At 32.9% G+C, this 20,585-nt stretch overlaps 1 protein-coding gene and 2 pseudogenes across 1 annotated transcript; all 3 read right to left on the bottom strand.

Moving 5' to 3' along the window:
• Positions 1 to 596: 596 nt before the first annotated feature.
• Positions 597 to 1,862, bottom strand: LOC123217716 (probable pectinesterase/pectinesterase inhibitor 6). The gene is made up of 2 exons (XM_044638821.1): positions 1,484 to 1,862; positions 597 to 1,299 (listed from the first exon to the last, which is right to left on the bottom strand). The coding sequence occupies exons 1-2, from the start codon at positions 1,860 to 1,862 to the stop codon at positions 611 to 613; spliced, it is 1,068 nt and encodes a 355-aa protein (XP_044494756.1). The 3' UTR covers positions 597 to 610.
• A 1,930-nt stretch (positions 1,863 to 3,792) lies between these two features.
• LOC123215832 lies at positions 3,793 to 4,334 on the bottom strand (annotated as a pseudogene).
• An 8,718-nt stretch (positions 4,335 to 13,052) lies between these two features.
• On the bottom strand, positions 13,053 to 19,057 carry LOC123217711 (annotated as a pseudogene).
• Positions 19,058 to 20,585: the final 1,528 nt, after the last annotated feature.

Here is a 20,585-nt window from a genome sequence, read left to right as displayed (position 1 = left end):
TTTTAACATGAGCCATGTGGTTTGGCATAAGAATATGATGACCGAGGCTGACTTGTACGGGCTACCGGGACTATGTTTTCCAACTGAGGTACCGGACAGAGCCAACCCAGTAGAGTTTGACCGGCGGCAAAGCTGTTGGTAAATTAAGGTGGTGTTATCTATGGGTAAATGAAACTTAAACTTGTCACCCCTTGTACTCCTCCTCTATCGTCAACTCTTGCTTTTTCTGTTTATCATCGCCCGAGGTGGTGGTGGTGGTTGGTGTGTAAGGGGTGACTGTGATGAAGGTTTGAGAAGAGAGTAGAAGAGTTCTTCAAGCCACCCACTTACCAATAAAATAAAACTATAATCTCTATTAATTATTGTATTAAGTGATGATCGATAATTAATTAGAAGAAGAGACAGAGTACTTGAGAATGAGAGATCCATTTGATTTGGTAAAGATAATAATTAAGCATACTTTGATTGATTCTAATCCAAAGTAATTAAAACTGTTTTAGATTATCTTACAATTGAACTCATTCTTCATATTAAGTCTTTGCTTTTCTAGCAATTACTTTTTACAATCAAATGATGTAAATATATATATTTGCCTTTATAATTTTTTTATTCACAACCCTCCCTCAAATGGCACTCCGGTGGCTGGAATCCACGAATTCCCACTTACAAAATTATCCACTGTGAACTTCGATGCCTCAGTTGAGTTTTGAATCACATGATATCCTGGCCATTTTACCCTCCTGTTGGTATTTGCCCCACTTCCCGTATTCAAATACTCTCCATAATAGAGAGTGTTCAAAGCAAAACTACCATTCCACGGCAACCAACCAGCGGGATGAATCAATTCATCGATTGTACATTTCATAAACACGGTTCTCGAATATTTTTCCCACGGCCGCCCCAAATAACTTTCAATCGATTTAACACCTATCATATCGGCAGCGGCTGTAATACGAGAATTGTGGATAATTATTCCCGTCTTTTCTTCCAACGATTTTCTTCCATGTGCCGTAATTGTGTTCTTTTGGTAGCTCAATGGCTTCCGAATGTAAATGTTACAGTTTTGAAACACCACTGCAGCATAACCAAAGATAAAGTCTACAGTTCCATAAATGTCACAATTACGGTAGAACTGAACTTTCCTGTAGACATATAATGTGTCTTGGTAGCCTTTAAAGCTACAGTTGTAGAAGACTGATCTATGAGAATTTGATCGGAGAGCCACTGATTGATTATTCTCGGGCCCTGCTGTGTTCTCAAATGTGATGTCCCGAGCTATGAATCCATATCCGGAGACACCTGGGAGAATTTGAAAACAATAGTATGTGGATGAAATATAATGAAATAATCATTGTACCAATGAATAAATTTAATAACATAATTTGCATACAAAATTCCAAATTTTGGAATTAATGATCCATTAACATGCATGAAAATTTTACTTGTATGCCTATGAGATTAATTACAAAATTAAGATTTTTACCGAAAGTTGCCGTGTTAAAAGTCTTGAAACCATCTCTAGCACTCCTATTACCCGTAATAATAGTAGCATCCATTCCATCTCCAATAAATGTTAAGTTCGATATATTGATCTCTACGTTTTCTTTATAAACTCCTTGCTTAACATAGATAACCAATCTTTTTCCATCAGTTTTCTTGGCTGCAGCAGCCACAGCTTCAGAAATGGTTGTATAATTTCCGGAGCCGTCTTGTGCAACCACAATGTCAGCTTTTGGTGGCGTCGATTGAAGGAGGTGCCTATTGGCAACCAAAACCCACGACGGAAATTCATCCGCTAGTATAATATTGCAAGAAGAAATTAGTAGAAAAAAATTGAAAATGGAGAAGAAAATTGTATCCATAGCTTGAATTTGTTGAGTAAATTGAGAATTAAGTGAATTTGTTGAACTGTTAAGTGAATGGGGTGAGGTTTATATAGCCTCCACCCCATTCAAATTTTGAAAAAATTAAATTAAATTAATAAAGTTTTCACACCTTATTTAGGATGAGAACACTAAAATAAAGAATTTCATAAAGTCTTGAGGAATTTCATTGCATACTTGATATAGATGTAAACACTAAGATTAATAGGAAGAAGGGATTCCAATATATTTATACATGCTAGTTTGAGATGTGAATAGTGAGAAATTGTAAAATATTTATCTATACATAGTGTATTAAGTTGAGAATTGTAGTGGTGGATTTCAAAGTCATTTGATTTTTTTTAGCTGTGAAAATAATTATGAAAGAGTATTTATGTAGTATTGTACATAGTGTAAAAGTCATTTCATTTTTTTAGTTGTGAAAACAATTTTAAAAGAGCATTTAGTATAAATGTACATAGTGTAAAAGTCATTTGATTTTTTTAGTTGTGAAAGAGTGTTTAAGCATTATTGTACATAGTGTTAAAGTCATTTCATTTTTTAGTTATGAAAACAACATTGAAAGAGCATTTATGTATTATTGTACATAGCGTAAACCGTCTCTAGGTGCTGTGAAAACAATACAGGAGGCCCTTCTGCATGCGGAATTATGAGTACAGGGCAAATGCTATATTTCTGGAATTATTTGTCTAAAATTTATATGTTTTGAATGATAAAATTTTGATTTTGAGAAATTGGCAAATCAAAGAAGATAGGTATAACCGCATTGCCTGAATGATTTGTAGAGGACTATAAGATAACTTGTAAAGTAGAGGAATCGGATTTAGTTTCCTCAAAAGGCAAACGAGTGGGTGTATGAAGGTTTTTATATATATTATATAATATGATGGTCAAGTGAGAAGACCTAAATTCACAAAATTACTATTTTGAAAACCTTGACACGATGACTTTAAAAATGTAGATTACAATTGTTGTAAAAAAGTGGAGAATTTTTTATTAATAATTCACAAAGATAATTTTGTATTAATGGGTGATAATTAGATGGATGTGCAATTTGTAAGCTAATTTAATAATAATAGAGATTACATGCATATATAGCTATTGGGAGCCAAAAAGAGAAAGCTTTAAAATAAAATCATTGCTCTCTTAAGCCTGCATATTAGATACAGTAAGTGCTAATATTTTTAAGGATAACGATTGGTAGCAAATTAACCCAAAGGGAGTCACGATCATACACGGTTAACAAAATTGAATTGTTTAACATGAGCCATGTGGTTTGGCATAAGAATATGATGACCGAGGCTGACTTGTACCGGCTACCGGGACTATGTTTTCCAACTGTAACTGCGGTACCGGACAGAGCCAACCCAGTCGAGTTTGACCGGCGGCAAAGCTGTTGGTAAATTAAGGTGGTGTTGTCTATAGGTAAATAAAACTTAAACTTGTCATCCCATGTACTCCTCCTATATCATCAACTCTTGTTTTTTCTGTTTATCACCGCCGGAGGTTGTGGTGGTGGTGGTTGGTGTGTAAGGGGTGGCTGTGATGAAGGTTTGAGAAGAGAGCAGAAAAAGAGTTCTTCAAGCCACTTAATTACCAATAAAATAAAACTATAATCTCTATTAATTAATTGTATCAAGTGATGATGGGTAATTAATTAGAAGAATAGATGGAGTATTTGAGAATGAGAGATCCATTTGATTTGGTTAAGATATAATTAAGCCCACTTTCTTTGATTCTAATCCAAAGTAATTAAAGCTGCTTTAGATTATCTTAAAAATGATCTCATTCTTCATATTAAGTCTTTGTTTTTCTAGCAATTACTTTTTACAATCAAATGATGTAATAATATATATTATTGAACACATGTATACTAGCTATGTATTTGTCTTTCTAATATTTTTTTTATTCACAACCCTCCCTCAAACGGCACTCCGGTGGCCGGAATCCACAAATTCCCACCTAAAAAATTATCCATTGTAAACTTCGAAGCCTCTGTTGAGTTTCGAATTACATGATATCCTGACCATTTTACTCTCGCGCTCGTATTTGCCCCACTTCCCGTATTTAAATATTCTCCATAATACAGAGTCTTCAGGGCGAAACTACCATTCCATGGCAACCAACCAGCCGGATGAATTAATTCATCGATTGTACATTTCATAAACACAGTTCTCGAATACTTTTTCCATGGCCATCCCAAATAGCTTTCGATTGACGTTACGCCTACTGTGTCAAAAGCGGCTGTGATAAGAGAGTTGTGGATAATTATTCCAGTGTTTCATTCAAGTAATCTCTTCCATGCGCTGTGATGGTGTTTTTCTGGTAATTCATTGGCTTCCGAATGTAAATGTTACAATTTTTAAACACCACTGCAGCGTAACCAAAGAAAAAGTCTACAATTCCATAAATGTCATAGTTGCGGTAGAATTGAACTTTCCTCTAGACATATAATGTGGGGAAATTATATTAAATGCCCAAAATTAAGGGGGTCTAAGTGAAATTACCCAAAACAATGAGGTTTAGGCAAAAATGCCTTTATTTTAAGAAATGACCAAACTATCCCTATATATAAACCAAGGATTTTACTTATTTTCTGCTTAATTTTCCCATGGTTTCATTGTGCAAAATCAAAATTTGTCTCCCACGGTCATCCCATGGTCATTCCACAGGCGAAGCAATTTTTGTTGATTTTCAACTTTTTCGACAATAAAAAATGGCAAAAAAGGTTAGTACATCTTTCTTACTGTTGTTTGAATGAATTTATTGTTAAGATTATTGAGATTTGAGAGAGATTTTGCGGTTTGAAATTCTAGGGTTTCGATTTTGAACAATGCATAAAATGTTTTGATTCTTAGTTGTTTTGATTGAATTTCTTAAAGGGTTTTGTGTTATAGGATATGTACATTTAATTTGTGTTGAAATTGGAGGTAGAAATGACGATTTTTACATCAAAAAAGGGGTTAGAATAGCCGGCGCTCTTGTCCGTGGGAACAGTGGATCCTTTGATCAGGAGAGATTGACCGTGGGTTAGAGGGTGAAATAGCATTTTCAAAACATTAGGGAGCTAGGGAAGAACAGTTAGTCCATGGGAGTGTTTGTGAAATTTGTCATGAGACAGTGGGCTAATGCAGTGAAAACCATGGGTTGGGGGGAAATTTACTTTTTTGAAACTGCAGGGCGTTAAGAGATTAGAAAATTGTTGAGCAGACAAGGGATAAATATTAGACTTATTTGTAGTAGAAATTTTTTGAGGGGCTAAATTGATATTTTCCATATCTAGGGTTTCTTGACGTATAGTTTTTGAATTTTATATCTGTTTTTTCTGTTTTAGGGTTTTTTAATATATAATTTTTGAATTTAACATTCGATTTTTTTATTTTTATGCTTTTTTGACACATGTTACGATGTAATGATGTAATTTTAGTACGATATTTTGGTTTTTTCGTTTATAGAATATATCGTTTAACATTTTCGAATTTCAGTTTCATTTTTTCTAATTTCGTCATTTTATGATATATCGACTCTTGTTTTTCAGATTTCTAAACAATTTTTCGATTGGTGATATTCTAATGTATTTCAACTTATAAAATTCGAATTTTATTTCTGTTTTTTTTTTATTTTTGCCGTTTTAGGATAAATCGACTCCTATTTTTCAAATTTTCTAATGATTTTTCGATTGTTGACATTTTAGGGTATTTCAACATATAAAATTCGAATTTCAATTCTGTTTTTTTTATTTTCACCGTTTTATGATATATTGACTCGTATTTTAGATTTTCGAATGATTTTTCAATTGTTGACATTCTAGGGTATTTCAACGTATAGAATTTGAATTTGAATTTGAATTCCATATTTTTTATTTTTGCCGTTTTAGGATATATTGACTCGTACTTTTAGATTTTTGAATGATTTTTTATTATTGACATTCTAAGGTATTTCATTGTTTTATATAGGACAACCTCTCCTATTAACAGGTCAATACCATCCCATTAGCCACATGAGGTCTGTATTTAATTTCATAGAAATATTTAATGTTAAATGTTGTTACTATATTTTAATTTTATTTTATATGAAATGTCAATTGATCAAGTTATTATTACTATTATCTTAGGGTAGTCGCCACAAGGGGGTATCGATTAGCCCTTCTGTTACATCACCTCTCCGATCTGAGGTATGTCACTTATCGGTGGATCTCTATTTTTTAATTAATTATCATTGATTAATTCATTTTATATATTCGTATAGGGTCTTCCTCATGAAGGCTTTTCGGTCGAATCTCCGGTTGCTTTAGATCCCTCACCTGAGATATGAAAAATATTGTAGTTATTATATTTTATATGAAATATCATTTACTATTTTGTTTTTCTTATGGGTATAAGGGACCGACATTGAGGTATTATCGATTGAGAATTCTCCTTGAACACCTTCCCCGACCGTAGAGGTAGTATTTATTTTTAAAATGTCATTGATTGATTTGTCTTTTTAGTAATTATGTTTATTTAACAATGTTTTGTCTTTTTCAGGATGAATGGTTGTGGTTACTTGTTGATATCCCTAGCTCCAGCAAGAAGACAGTGGATATTAGTTCATAGGAGGAGGACTTAACAATGTTGATTTCGTGGTTTTCCTATATACACCCGCAACTTGCAAAGTGGTAAATAATATGAGAACTTTATGGTCAAAATGTATAAAAAAGTTAAAATTTCAAAATTTTAATACTTGTTTAAACACATTACCTTTAAGTCTTCTTTATACTTTGCCCGCATGTTACATAGAAGGTGATAACAATAACATCCATGGTGGACATCTGGAAAGACTTCAGCCATTACATAGTATATAGCATGATGTCGATTTGAGATTATTGCCAGCTCAGAGAGGTCATGGATGCATTCTTTAATCTTCCTGAGAAACCAACACCACATGTTTTGATTTTTTTTTTTTTATCGACACCAAAGCCAATGAGGTATATCTGGTTATTACCATCAAGGCCCACCGCAAGGAATAAATGACCTAGATATCAACTTTTAAGGAAAACAGCGTCAATGCAAATAACAGGTCAGAGATATTCTTTAAATGCATGAACGAAACATCCTAATGCCATGAAAAAATACTTAAATTGATGGTTATCATCCGTTTCAATAGTAGTAACAGTGCCCAGATTAGTACGCTATAGATTATAACAATAATCTGGTTAGAGCATAAATGATTCCTCTTGTGAGCCCCTCAATAAATTTAAAGCCCAGTTTCTTGCCTGCCAAACCTGTGAATATGAAATGTCAGTTTTATACCAGTCGACGATATCCATAATTATTTCCTTAGGCCGATAAATTCGATCAATCAATACAAACTTTGATCTTATTAATTGACCTAAAGCTCGGGCCCCAACTTGTCTATGATGTGGCATTATTTGATCAACTGAACATGTGTGGATTGGATTCATTTAGTTGATTTGAAGCATTTCACTGATTTTGGACTTGTTTGCATATATATACCATTCACAATTTTCAGTCTTGCACTTAATATCTCATCACCCCCTGTCAGACCTCTTGACCATGAATTAAAATCCTTCTAGTAGGGCAAATTGCTTCATAGCATCTTTCAATTGTACTTTATTATGGAAAATATCACCAAGTTTTACACCATTCTCCTCTCGGATCGATCTTGTATCACCTGATGATGTTAATAGTTGTGGAGGAAAATCAAGAAGCCACCTAAATAGATCAGTGGGGACATTGTCAAAAATAATATGTTATTTCATCCTAATTAATCATATAAATATAATAAAAATTCCTGTGGGATAAGATTTATCATACTTATAATGATTAATTACAATTGATGTCATATAACTAAATGTAATCCCAAGATACTCAATGTATAACTTTGACATAATCAAAGATGCTGTGGCTACTCTATGATTAATCAAAATTAGACTAATCACATGACATCTAATTTTATGCATATAATCCTAAGAAATTATTTAAAGTATAATTTCATTTAAACCAAAATTATGCATAAAATTAACCATATAAACATTATTAAATTATTTAATAAACACTAAAAATTGGATAAATGAAACTTAAATTATCCAATCAGAAAAAAACATTGGCAAATACATACCATACAAATATATTTCATTAAGGCCAAAAAGTATAATATTAAATTTATAAGCCTTCTGTACCGAAAAATCAAAGTATATGGAAAGAGTGAAATCGTAATTCGGCTATATCTAAATTTAATAAAAAAACCACAATTGAAAAGCTGAACTGTAGCGGCTTTTACTTCTCATAGCAGAGGAATGTCACGGGCTCAAGCAAATTAAAAGCTAAAATTTTATGAAAACCAATACTAAAATGTATAACAAAATAAGTTGTCCCAAATTTGCAACAAAATGAAATTTGCTTGGTGTTAAATCTCACACTCTGGATCTTGTACTTTATGGTCTGTGTTCAAAATGCAAAAGTGAGATTACATATTTTTCATTTTTATTAAAGCAGATGAATGACATGTCATCCACTTCAAATGAATGCAGATGTCATGTCGACTGGTAGTGCAACACAAAAGAGGCAAAAGTGACGCATATGACACGTCGTTTGAAGAAACTAAAAGCAAATGACATGTCGTCTGTAGATCATCCCTGACTTCTAGCCGGGTCAAGATTCGGATCAATAGACCCGGTTTCAGACCCGTATACATTTTGCACTCTAAATCAACCTCCAAAACTCCGATTTTGACGTTCCATATATCAAATTTCTCAGTTTTTGATGTAGAATTCATATAAATGAAAATTTTAAACAAAAAATACCAATAACCAATTTTCTCTTTCTAAAGAAATTCGGGATAACATAAAATTTTGCATGTAATACTCATCAAAACAAGGTAGAGACATAAAATAGCTTTGATACCAAATGTAAAACATGTATATAGTCTCTATCTAAACATATATATACTAAGTATGCAAGATGGAAACCAAAACTAAAAATTTGTGGAATATTAAACACTAACCTCCGGCCATTGCTTGACGATTTGATGTAGAATAATCCTCTGGAAATTGCTTGTAAACTTTCGTTGTTCAGGTGATTTCTTTTTCTCACAGAATGGTGTATGTTTTTCAAAAAAAGCTCACCTAGGGACCTTTTTTTGCAACCTTAAATATGCATTCTCCCATCAAGAATGCAACTGCAATGTGTGGAGTTATGGCACGGGGAGTTACAAACCATTAAGCATGGGAGTTACAGACCATCAATCCAGGAAGAAGTTACTGCATGAAGTAGTTACCAGGAAAAAGAAACTGACAAAGAGAGCTCTCAAAGGAATTGATTTTCTGAAGGTATGTTTAATCATCTCTTTTCTCAGCTGTAACTTACGAGGACCCAGCTAAGCCTTCAACCCACTATATATACTGCAACTTCCGATTCCCAGACAAAAAAAAAAAAATCATCACGAAGCATCATATTCACAGCAACCATTATCTTTCATATATGAGAATACACCACTACAACGGCCATAATCCATGTGATTTTAAGATTCAAGAAACATAAATATGCTAACACCATTATATGTATGATCCTCAAGCCAATGAACTACACATACACAACATACCAGATTTTAAATCACAGAAAATCATTAGGCAGAAAACAAAGGTGGATGGCATACCTCTCCTCCGGCGATTACGAGGGTCTTCGAGTGGCAACAGTCTCCCCGACAACTTCCCTTCCTTTTCGGGGCACTGAAGGCTCCGTTCTCTCTCCTTCTGCGTGAATGGGGGCCAAGGTATTACAAATCAGGAGACAAAATAAGTACTTAAAGACTCCACCAAAGGTCTGTCAATACCGGCTATCTGGAAATTGCATGAAAGTTTATGGTTTTGCGGGAATGGGATCTCAATGCTGCCAAAGCGTGATGGGCACCAAAAAGTAAGCTGATATGTTTTTCAAGGATCTTTTAAAAATTCCAGTTTGGTTCGGAAGGAAGTAGATAATTTGACAGATGTACCAACTCCTTGCATGGTTAATGGATATATCGTCGGATCAATTATTAATTTGTTTCCTTCTTTTCCTGCATAATTCCCTCTCCTGTCTACTGTTAACTTTGGCAAAATTTGGAATTTATGCTCATTCCATGCAAGGTTTATGGGAACCGGATATTTTGATTTTCAAAATAATAAAATCATACTTATATGAACATATGCAAAGATATATATATATCTAAATGCACTGGCATACATAATCCTTGAATACGGATACATACATACAATTAAACCAAAATTTGAATGATAACATGTAATATCGAAGAAGAAAATAACCGAAATGCCCTTTATGCTCACCCAAGGAAATACAAAATATATTGAAACTTGTTCATAATTGAGTTTACTTTCTTTCGTACAATTTTTTTATTATTTCATCATATAACCACAGTGTTCTTCACCATAAATATAAGATTTCCAATAAAATTTTAGAAGTAATGTTTTGATTTTAATTAATTTGAAAATGAATATAATTTAAATAATATATGTATGTGTGTGTGTGTATATATATATAGATTCTTATGTTTAGCCTAGCACAGCACGACTCAGGGCTTCTTGATTCTTCTTTAACAAGTTCCTACCCTCTCAAAACAGCATCGGCATCGTCGCCACATCAAACTCTAAATTTGACAGACAAGTCATTGGATTTGCCTACAACTATCCATAGGATAAACCAAACTTGGAGTTTGTTGATTTAAATGAGTATAAAATTTATAAGATAGAACGAACTTCGAGTCATTCCAGAGATTCGTTGTTGATGAGCCTACTCAAATATCTATATTCCTTTAAACTACAAATCGTATTCCAGGCACATCAGCTTCTATCATTTATCCATATTTATCAATTTTTCAATTTAAAGTATGTTATGTCATCCATCCTCAATCACAAACAACATAGTTAAGAATCATTATAAAAACACAAAATCCATCCATCTAACATGCTTCATAATTCGCTTCACAATTTCTAGACCTTACATTGTCGCCAAGCAAAAGGGTTTGTTGCAAAAACCATCATTGAAACCATCAGAAAATAGAACCCGATCGCCAAATTTGTGGCCTCAACAGGCGCAAATGATCTCTCTCGCAATATGAAATAATACCAAACTCTCAATAGATAGTGATGAATACCAAAGTATCCCCCAAAACATAGGGTTTATTCCTTTTATTATAATTCTGATTATATTGACTATCATGATTGCACAACACTTGATGCATGGTTATGCATTCACTTAGACATTCAGTGTGGCACATTATCTATCTTATCCACGCACAATTGTTGATCAAGTCAATTTTTATAGTTTCTTGAATACTTAGCTAATTTCCAAGTATAATCATACATTTAACTCATAAAAGTAATAATTGATCCTAAAACCTGCTTGTGAGTGTTAAATAGATTTTGCAATAAATTTCAACCTACTTCACTAATACTATGAAAGAAATTAAAACCTAAAAGTTGCTAATAGATTTAGTTTCGACTCTCTTACATGATATATAGTAAGTGATAGCATCTCATTCTTTCCATTTGTAGTTACAGGGGTAACAAGTATCAATGTATTGCACCAACAAGAAGAAAACAAGACTGAGCTGTGATTTTGTGCAAGTGAATAAAAATAAATGTGTGTAATGGTGGTGCAATTTTATGAGGGCAAAAAGATAGTGAACAAAATATTTTTAAAGAGATTCAATCTACGACTTGGGAGTCTATGTTTACTATTATGATATTTATGTTTATGGAAAATGCACAAAGTTTTGATAGTATTATAAAAATATTTTCATTTTAGCCACTAGATATATTTACAATCTACTTTCATTTGTAGGTAGAAGGAATGGTTAATTACATAGAATTACTCACTAGATATATTTAGACCTTAGTGCATACTATAATGGAAGATAGAGATCATCTCATTGACATGGAAGATAACTTTGTTGTAATTATTGTCTCACATTTGTTGGAGATAAGGATGAAACAAGATCCGAGATTGAATTTGGTACATTGATGAGATTATGAGATAAGAATTATATTGTCAAATATTGTTCATCTTATTGTTTCTTATTAAAAAGGTTTTCACCCACATGTTGAGTTAAGTTGTGTTGCGTGTAGATAACATGTTTGATTGTTTCACATTGTTGTCAGCTGTTATATAATAGCTAGTAGCATATTTGGGTGTTTCTTGTGTGCGTTTGATTAAAAGGATCCATATAAAAATTACAATTTCATCTTCAAGGTTTGGCTTAGGCTCGATAATATTGTATAATTTTTTATAACAACTTCCCCCATCAATTTATAAAATTCTCAACTTCTGTCTTGTTTACGAGAACCAAAATTTACTAACGGATTTTTACCATGTCCTAGTGACTTAAGCCAAGCCACACTGCCGGATTTCTTGTAATTTTCATCCCAAAATTTCCCGGATTTCTTGTTGATTTGATGAGTCTCATCATTTTATAGTTAAGCATGATCAATCAAGATTAGCTATCATCATTAGCAACAAAGTATGTTTAAAGCAAGTCGGCCTCGTTCACGTAACGTTCTTTACTTCCTAAACTGTGATTCCATATATTTCACAATGATAAACAAGAAATCATACAAAATTCTAGCCATACGATGGATAAAACTAGAAACCAGTGCTATTAAAACCAGACTAAGCCAACCGGTGGAACTAGTTCGATTGTGAACCAACTCTGGCTTTTGTCATATATATATATATATATATATATATATATATATGTATATATATCTCAAAGTGTTAGTAGATAACATTAAAGAGGCGTTTGATTTGGGTTGAAAGTTAAATATTTATCGTTGAAAATAAACAAACATTAATTAGAAAGAGAAAAGTTATTGATTTTAGTTGATTGAAATAAGTTAATTATTTAGTGTTTTTAATAGAAAAAAAATTAGATAAGTGACATTGAATCATTCTATTTAAATATATTATAATTTAGTAATCATTTAAATTATCCAATTAAATCGATCGAACTATGAATTAATAAAATAATCAATTTGATTATTAATCTGATTTTAAAAACATTGTTAGAAATCACCTGTCATGATTGAGTGGTGATCGTTAAAGATTGATGTGAGCCCAGAGATCAACCGTATTCTGTTTCTTACCGAAGCTAAGCAAGTGATTGATAGACACATTTATTGTTTTTCATTCTTTATTTATAATTTTAATGGTCATAATCTAAAATTATTAACTCTCCAACATCAACTTGTTACTTTGTCACTGTAACATTCAACCAAACCAAGTGCAATGATAGTAAATTTTCTCACATACTCAACCCTAGCGATGACATCCTCCTTCAGCGGCCCGTCCGCCACATCATCGAAGCTGTCAGTACAACCAGAATGATTAACGGACGCACCGGTAATCCAATCCTGCACATCAAGCAACAAATACCGGAGCCTTTCCTTGGAGCTCCCGGCCGCGCCCAGGTCGCGCATCTGTTTCAGCGATTTCTGTATATCGTCCACAGCGCCATCATCTCCACCAATTAAATCGAGACAGAGTTGGAGGGACCCTGCCATTCTGGGATCGTACTTGTGGTCAGCATCGCGGCTGAGGTTGGCCAAGTAGGAAGCCATCGTTTTCACCTTCTTCAAGCTGACGCCGATGGCGACGATGGACAGCTTTGCTAGGTCCCCATGGACGGACCTAGAGTAGGGTTTCAAGGAGGCGTAGCAGAGGTCGGAGTAGGTAGTGCATTTGCAGCTGGAGCGGATGAAATCTGAACCATTGGTTAGTGGTTGGGAGCCGGGGCTGGGGCTGGGGCTGAGGATGAAATCAACGGATGGCATTGCGTTGAGATTAAGGGCTGAGACTAAACGGAGGTTAAATAAAAAGAGAAGAGGGAGAAGGAAAAGAGGACGTGAAGTGTTTTCGTTCATGGCTGTATTTTGTTTTTTGGAGTGAGACAGGGACGGTAGTGAGTTTCTATGGGGAAGGATTCGCGTTCAAGTAGTGGAAAAGTGATGAATGGAATGACAATTTTGTCCTTGGATATTAAACGGTATTGGAACTTTTTTTTTTTTTTTGGGTAAGTTAAAATATTGTCTGGATCTTATGCCAGAAACCATTTATTATAATAAATTTTATTTTAAATATATATAGTTTTTCAGTGAATAAAATTGCTAACATATGGAAAAAATATATTTTTTTTTATGTATACATGTGTGATAATTTGCAAATAATAATATATAAGATATTATAAAATCATAAACAAAGATTTGTCATTTTGGAAAATAAAATGTGAAAAATTGCATTTTTAAATATTGACAATTATATTTACTCTTTCTTAGTAAAATAACTAATTACTTTCCTGATTAGCATTGATTCTCTGAAATTATATATTAATTTCCTATTAATATTAATGTAATAATAAATTAGCATTAATTTCCTATTTATTATTAGATTAATGTGACATTACATATTTATGGAAAATTAAATTAAATACCCATTTTATCTTTTTATTAAGCAAAAATACTCATTTTTTCCATTCTTAAGCAAATGTCTTAAATATTTTTAAAATACCAAAACTACCCTTCACTACATCTATATAAACCCTCTCACTCTCACTCTCACTCTCACTCTCACTCTCATTCTTACTCTCATTACATACACTTCTTATATCACTCAAATATTCACTCTCACACTCATTTTTACTCAATATCAATTACTGCAGGTTCATTTAGAAGAAAAAAGTTATATTTCTAAATTTGAGTCGAAAAAAGTTAATTCGTAAGAAAAAAGTATTTATACGAATCTTAATTCAAAATTTAATTTTATTTGTTAAATCTAGTTCATATGTCATGTAAATGGGATATTTGAATATTTGATAATAATTTAGAGGTTAAATAAAATGTTAGAAAAATATGAGGGTTATTTTGATATTACACAATATAAAAAGGATTTAAATAACATGTTAATAATAGATAGATGTATTTTGAAAACAAGATAACATATAAGAGAGTTAAATGAAATATTAAAAAAATATGGAGGTATTTTAATATTAAATATTGTAAGAACGATTTAAATAGAATGTTATGAATAGATAGATACATTTTGATATAAGACAACATACAAATATGTTAAATGAAATGTTAGATAATTATAGAGAGTTAAATAAATATTAAAAAATATAGGAGGTTTTTTGATATTAAACAGTGTAAACCAGTTTTAAATGATATGTTATGAGTAGATAAATACATTTGTATACAAGACAACATGTGAGATTTTATATGAAATATTAGATAATTAAAGGACAAAAAAAATTGTCTCTAATTTACTATATAATATTAGATAATTAAAGGACAAAAAAATTGTCTTCAATTCTTTGCACAAACAAGGACAAAAAATTGTCCTTAAATATGTTCTTTTTCAAATGAAATAGTGTTATTTGGGTGAAATCTAATTTTTTTATGGATATTATTACATTTTAAAATGTGTATACTTTTAAAACAAAACACCATTTCGATTCCGTAAAAACTAGTTATTAAGAATAGCTTTTTTTTTTTAGTGGAAACTATCCTTTGATAATACGACTTTTATGATGGTTTTATCTTTTATTTTAATTGATTTTTTAGGATGAATTTTTCACTTTTTAGGGCAAAAATTTTGGTTATCTTCGATGATGGGTTGTACTTTGAAAAATAATTGTGTTACACAAGAGTAGATGTTGTGAAACAAGAGGCTAATAGGAAAATCATTTTCTCAATTAACACAAGTAAAAACAATGTGTTTGGTTTCACAGAGATCTAACGCGTTCGAATATATTTGCATTGTCCTTTTTTGTTCCGGCCATCTCCGTTCGTGGGAGGATATTTTTCAGTTGAACAGTATCTTAGGCGTTGTCCTCTTCTTTTCCGGCCATCTCTGTTGGTCTTGCCACCTCCGTGGGTGGTGTTGCATGTGGAGTATCATTGTCGTTGGTTATCAACTTCCTATTTTCGACTTCTGATTATTGTCGTCGACCTTCGTGGACTCTTCCTTAGCGGTCTATTTCGGTCACGTGCCTGTCGTGAAGCACTAGTGTCGCCTGAGAAATCTCCTTTCTAGCACTGCAACTGACGAGCCTCTTCTCTGACAACTAAGTTCTGTCTTTTTCAAAGTATCTTTTTTCGGCAACCAACGGCTACTCTCAAAGCTCTGACGATCTCTAGTGGTGGCTGATTTTCGCACATGTGAGTTGTGCTTTCTTCGTGCCTCGCAATATTTTTTGGGTTGAGCATTTGGTGGATATTGAATTTTTGGTTGCACATATATTAGATTGGGCTTGCTCATTTATTGGATTTGGTGTATTTGGTTGCATTTTTAGTGGATTGGGCTTGATTATTTGTGTTGGATTTGATTTCTGCTGAATATTAGATTGGGATTGAATAATTGTTTGGATTTTGATTGATATTGGATTGGGCGTGGATTATTTGTGCTGGGTCATTGGTTGATTATTTTGGTAATTGTTTTGGATATTGGATTGGTTGCACTTAGACTCATATTTATTGTTAATTATTACTAATGTTTTATTCTCATAGAAAAGATAGATATTTCAATCTCATCAATCTCATTCTTAATAGTACAAATTATGTTATTTGGACTCAAGAAATATTTAGTTTTCTCAAAGGCCGAAAATTGTAGCGATATGTTACTAGTGATATACCCTAACCATCAAAAGTGAAGACATGGAGATATCCAATTATATTGCAATGCTTGAAGAATAGGATAACAAAAACTTCCAAATTATTACCTAGTTTCATAATACTTGTGTTCCAATGATCAAACTTCAGTTTGACCACCTTGAGATTGTTAAAGAAATACGAGATTTACTTGCTCAACACCACTCTATTACCAATGTCATTCATTGGTTTCAACTATATGGTAACTTCAGTCACATGCATAAAAAAGCGGGCCAATCCATTCATGAATTTCTCTAAAAAAATGTTAGCATTATGGGATCAATTATCATTGTCTGAACCAAAATAGCATGATCCTCATGATGTCATATGCTATGCAAAGGAAAGAGATGAATTTTGGGTCTATCATTTTACTATGGCATTGAATGAAGTAAGATCCTCTTTGTTACATAGGGATACCTTTCTAGATCTTAACATAGTGGTTACAAAAAAATGTGTCGAGAAGACTCATCTAGCTACCTTGAAGTCTCGACAATCTTTATTGTCCATTGATATTGTTTTAGCTACTCCTACCTCCTCTTTATCTTAGTACAAAGTATTTTGTTGCTACTTTCCTAAACCAGGGCATGTTGTTTTTGACTACTTTAAGTTGCAATCGAAGAAAAGCACTAGACAATACAATCACACCAATTCTAAGTCTAGTAAGGCTTTAATTCCAATGTCATTGCTACTACCACTAAGGGTTCATCTTCTAGTCACTATTCTGCCATAAATGAGCTTCTTAGTAAGGTAAACCTTGCTACTCTAAAACAAGCAATCTAGTTCACTATTACTATGAAAGAAATTAAAACTTGAAAGTTGTTAATGTATAAAATTAAAACCTATGTACTTGTAGGTGTTATATAACATCTCAGTCTTTCCATTCATAGTTATAGGGATAATAATTGTTAATTATAAAATTCCACCAACAAGAAAAACACAAGACTAAGGTGTGACTTTGAGCAAGTGAACAAAAATAGATGGGTGTAATGGTGATGCGATTGTGTGTGGTTAAAAAGATAGTGAACAAGATATTTTTAAAAATATTTGGTTCACGACTCGGGAGTTTATGTCTGTCATTATGATATTCATGTTTTTGGGAAATGCAACATAGTAACGATAGTAATTATAAAAGAGTTGTCCTTTTAACTATATACAATCCATCATTCATTTATCGGTAGAAGAAATGGTTAAATATGTAGAATTATATACAAGATATATCCAAGTCATAATACATATTTTAAATGAAAGATACAGATCATCCCATTGACATGGAAGATGACTATGTTATAATCATTACCTCACTTTTGTTGGAGATAAGTATGAAATGTGATCCAAGATCATTGGGACTAAATTTGGCACATTGATGAGATTGTGGGATAAGAGTTATAGTCAAGTGTTGCTTATCCTGTTGTTTTTCATTAAAGAAGCTTTCACCTGCATTTTAAGTTGAGTTGCTTGAATATGATTTGTTTAGGAGGAGCAAAGAAATTTTACCATATCCAAGTGACTAAAGCCAAGCCAATAGACAAAATTGTAATTTTCGTCCCAAAATTTTCCGGATTTCTTGTTGATTCGATGAGTCTCATTGTTTTATAGTTAAGCTTAATTAATCAAGATTAGCTATCATTATTAGCAACAAAATATGTGTAAAGCAGGCCAGCCTCAGTCACGTAACCTGTGATTCCATATTTCTCTCACAATGATAATCGGGAAATCACAGAAGATGGTGGCCGCACGATGGATAAAACTAGCAATCACCAAGTCATGATTGATTTGTGGTCGGAAAAGATTGACGTAGGCCCGAGAGATCAACCGTATTTGGTTCCTACGGAATCCTCATTTATTGTTTTTCATTCCTTAGTTATAATTTTAAAATTCATAATCTAAAATTATTAACCCTCCAACATCAACTTGTTACTTTGTCAGTGTAACAATCAAGCAAACCAAGTGCAGTGCGAAGATATTTTCTTACATAAACAACCCTAGCGATGACATCCTCCTTCAGCGGCCCGTCCACGTCGTCGAAGTTGTCGATACAAGTAGAATGATCAGTGGACGCCCCTGTAATCGACATCTGCACATCAAACAACAGGGATCGGAGCCTTTCCTTGGAGCTTCCCGCCGCGCCCAGGTCGCGCATCTGTTTCAGTGACTTCTGGATTTCGTCCACAGCGCCATTAGCGCCACCAATTAAACGGAGACAGAGGCGGAGATCCTGTAACATTCTGGGGTCGGCATCGCGGGTGAGGTTGGCCAAGTAGGACACCATCGTTTTCACCTTCTCCAAGCTGACACCGATGGCGGCGATCGACAGCTTCGCTAGGTCCCTGTTGACGGATCTGGAGTAGGATTCCAAGGAGGCGTAGCAGAGGTCGGGATCGTCAGTGCATTTGCAGCTGGAGCGGATGAAATCTGAACCATTGGTTAGCGGTTGAGAGCCGGGGCTGGGGCTGGGGATGAAATCGACAAATGGCATTGCGTTTAGATTAAGGGCTGAGACTAAACGGAGGTTAAATAAAAAGAGAAGAGAGAGAAGGAAAAGAGGACGTGAAGTGTTTTTGTTCATGGCTGTATGTTGTTTTTTGGAGCGAGACAGAGCGGTGATTTTCTATGGGAAAGGATTCGCGTCAAGTAGTGGAAAAGTGATGGAGTGGAACTGTAGTTTTTTTTTTTTTGGGGGTAAGTTGAAATATTGTCTGTATCTTATGCAAGGAAACATTTATTACAATAAATTTTATTTTAAATATATATATATATATATATATATATAAAATAATTTGGAGCTTAAATTTAGTTTTTCAGTGAACAAAATTGCTAACATATGAAAAATATATTTTTTTATGTATACATGCGTGATAATTTGCAAATAATAATATATAAAATATTATATAATCATAAACAAAGAGTTGCTATTTTGGTGAATAAAATGTGAAAATTTTATTTTTAGACATTAATGATTATATTTACTTGTTTTAGTAAAATCATTAATTAGTTTCTTGATTAGTTCATTGACAACTCATACTCACTGATTTAAAAAAATCTAAATATCCACCTGTCAATTATTATAATTAAAAATATCTACTAATCTTAAGGATATAATTGTCATTTAATTGATAATATAAAAAATAAATAAAATTTTATCAAGATGTTTCTGTTGCTCCTGTTGGTTTTCTCATGGTTATAACCATATTTCAAAACAGATACAATTTCACCAGACTTAAGTGTTTCGGTACTACCTCACTTGTTATTATATTACTCTTCCTTTCCTTTAGTGATTGTTGTCCCAAAAGAATTCGCTTTCTGGAAAGGCGAATAACAGGCCCTGCATAAACTCTCTCAATCGAAAGTAGTGACAGAAAATCTACCATCTGTTGTTGAATTACCGGTAAACAACTTACAAGCACCACCCGCCGCAAAGTCTCTTCCCCTGTCCACCGATGCTTTGGAAAGTTTAGTCAATAAGTCAGTTTCTTTCAAGGAGAACATCTTCAAGCCGCCAAACAGAGGTGAAGATTCAACCTAGGAAGCACGGAAACTCACCATAGGGTGCGTTTCTGTATTTCAGAAATGTTTTCGTTTTTGAAACTTGTACGAAATGTTTTGGGGGTGTTTCACAATTTTTGAAAAATTTTGAGATGTGTTTCTAAAACAGAAACACATTTCTTTTAAAAGACAAATTGTGAAATCTATTAAATACACTTTTTTTATACTTTCAAACCCTAAGTCTCTCTAAATCTCATATTGAATTCATCTCCTCTCCACTCTTCGATATGTTATTCATCTCCTTTCTAGCATATTATATAAATTGGTGTATATTATTATTATTTTCTTAAATATCTACATGTGTTCATAGAAGAGCAATTTATAATAAATTATATGAGTCCTATTTATAGTATTCTTCTTCTTCATTCTCTTTTAATTATCCATTTTTATACTATAAAGGTTTATATGTTTTTGTAATAAAAAATTTAGTATTTATGAAAAGTACTTTTATATTTTTTAAT

This window comes from Mangifera indica, chromosome 5 (genome assembly GCF_011075055.1).
Source record: "Mangifera indica cultivar Alphonso chromosome 5, CATAS_Mindica_2.1, whole genome shotgun sequence".
In the NCBI taxonomy this organism is placed as follows: Eukaryota; Viridiplantae; Streptophyta; class Magnoliopsida; order Sapindales; family Anacardiaceae; genus Mangifera; species Mangifera indica.
Note: the sequence above shows the minus strand (reverse complement) of the source record. Positions and strands in the feature narration are given on the sequence as shown.

What these genes read in the sequence shown, in the direction of transcription:
- LOC123217716 (XM_044638821.1), bottom strand. Translation starts at nt 1,862, where the DNA reads ATGGATACAATTTTCTTCTCCATTTTCAATTTTTTTCTACTAATTTCT. An exon ending in TTTTAACACGGCAACTTTCG is followed by an intron (nt 1,300 to 1,483) that starts GTAAAAATCTTA and finishes AAATTCTCCCAG; the next exon opens with GTGTCTCCGGATATGGATTC.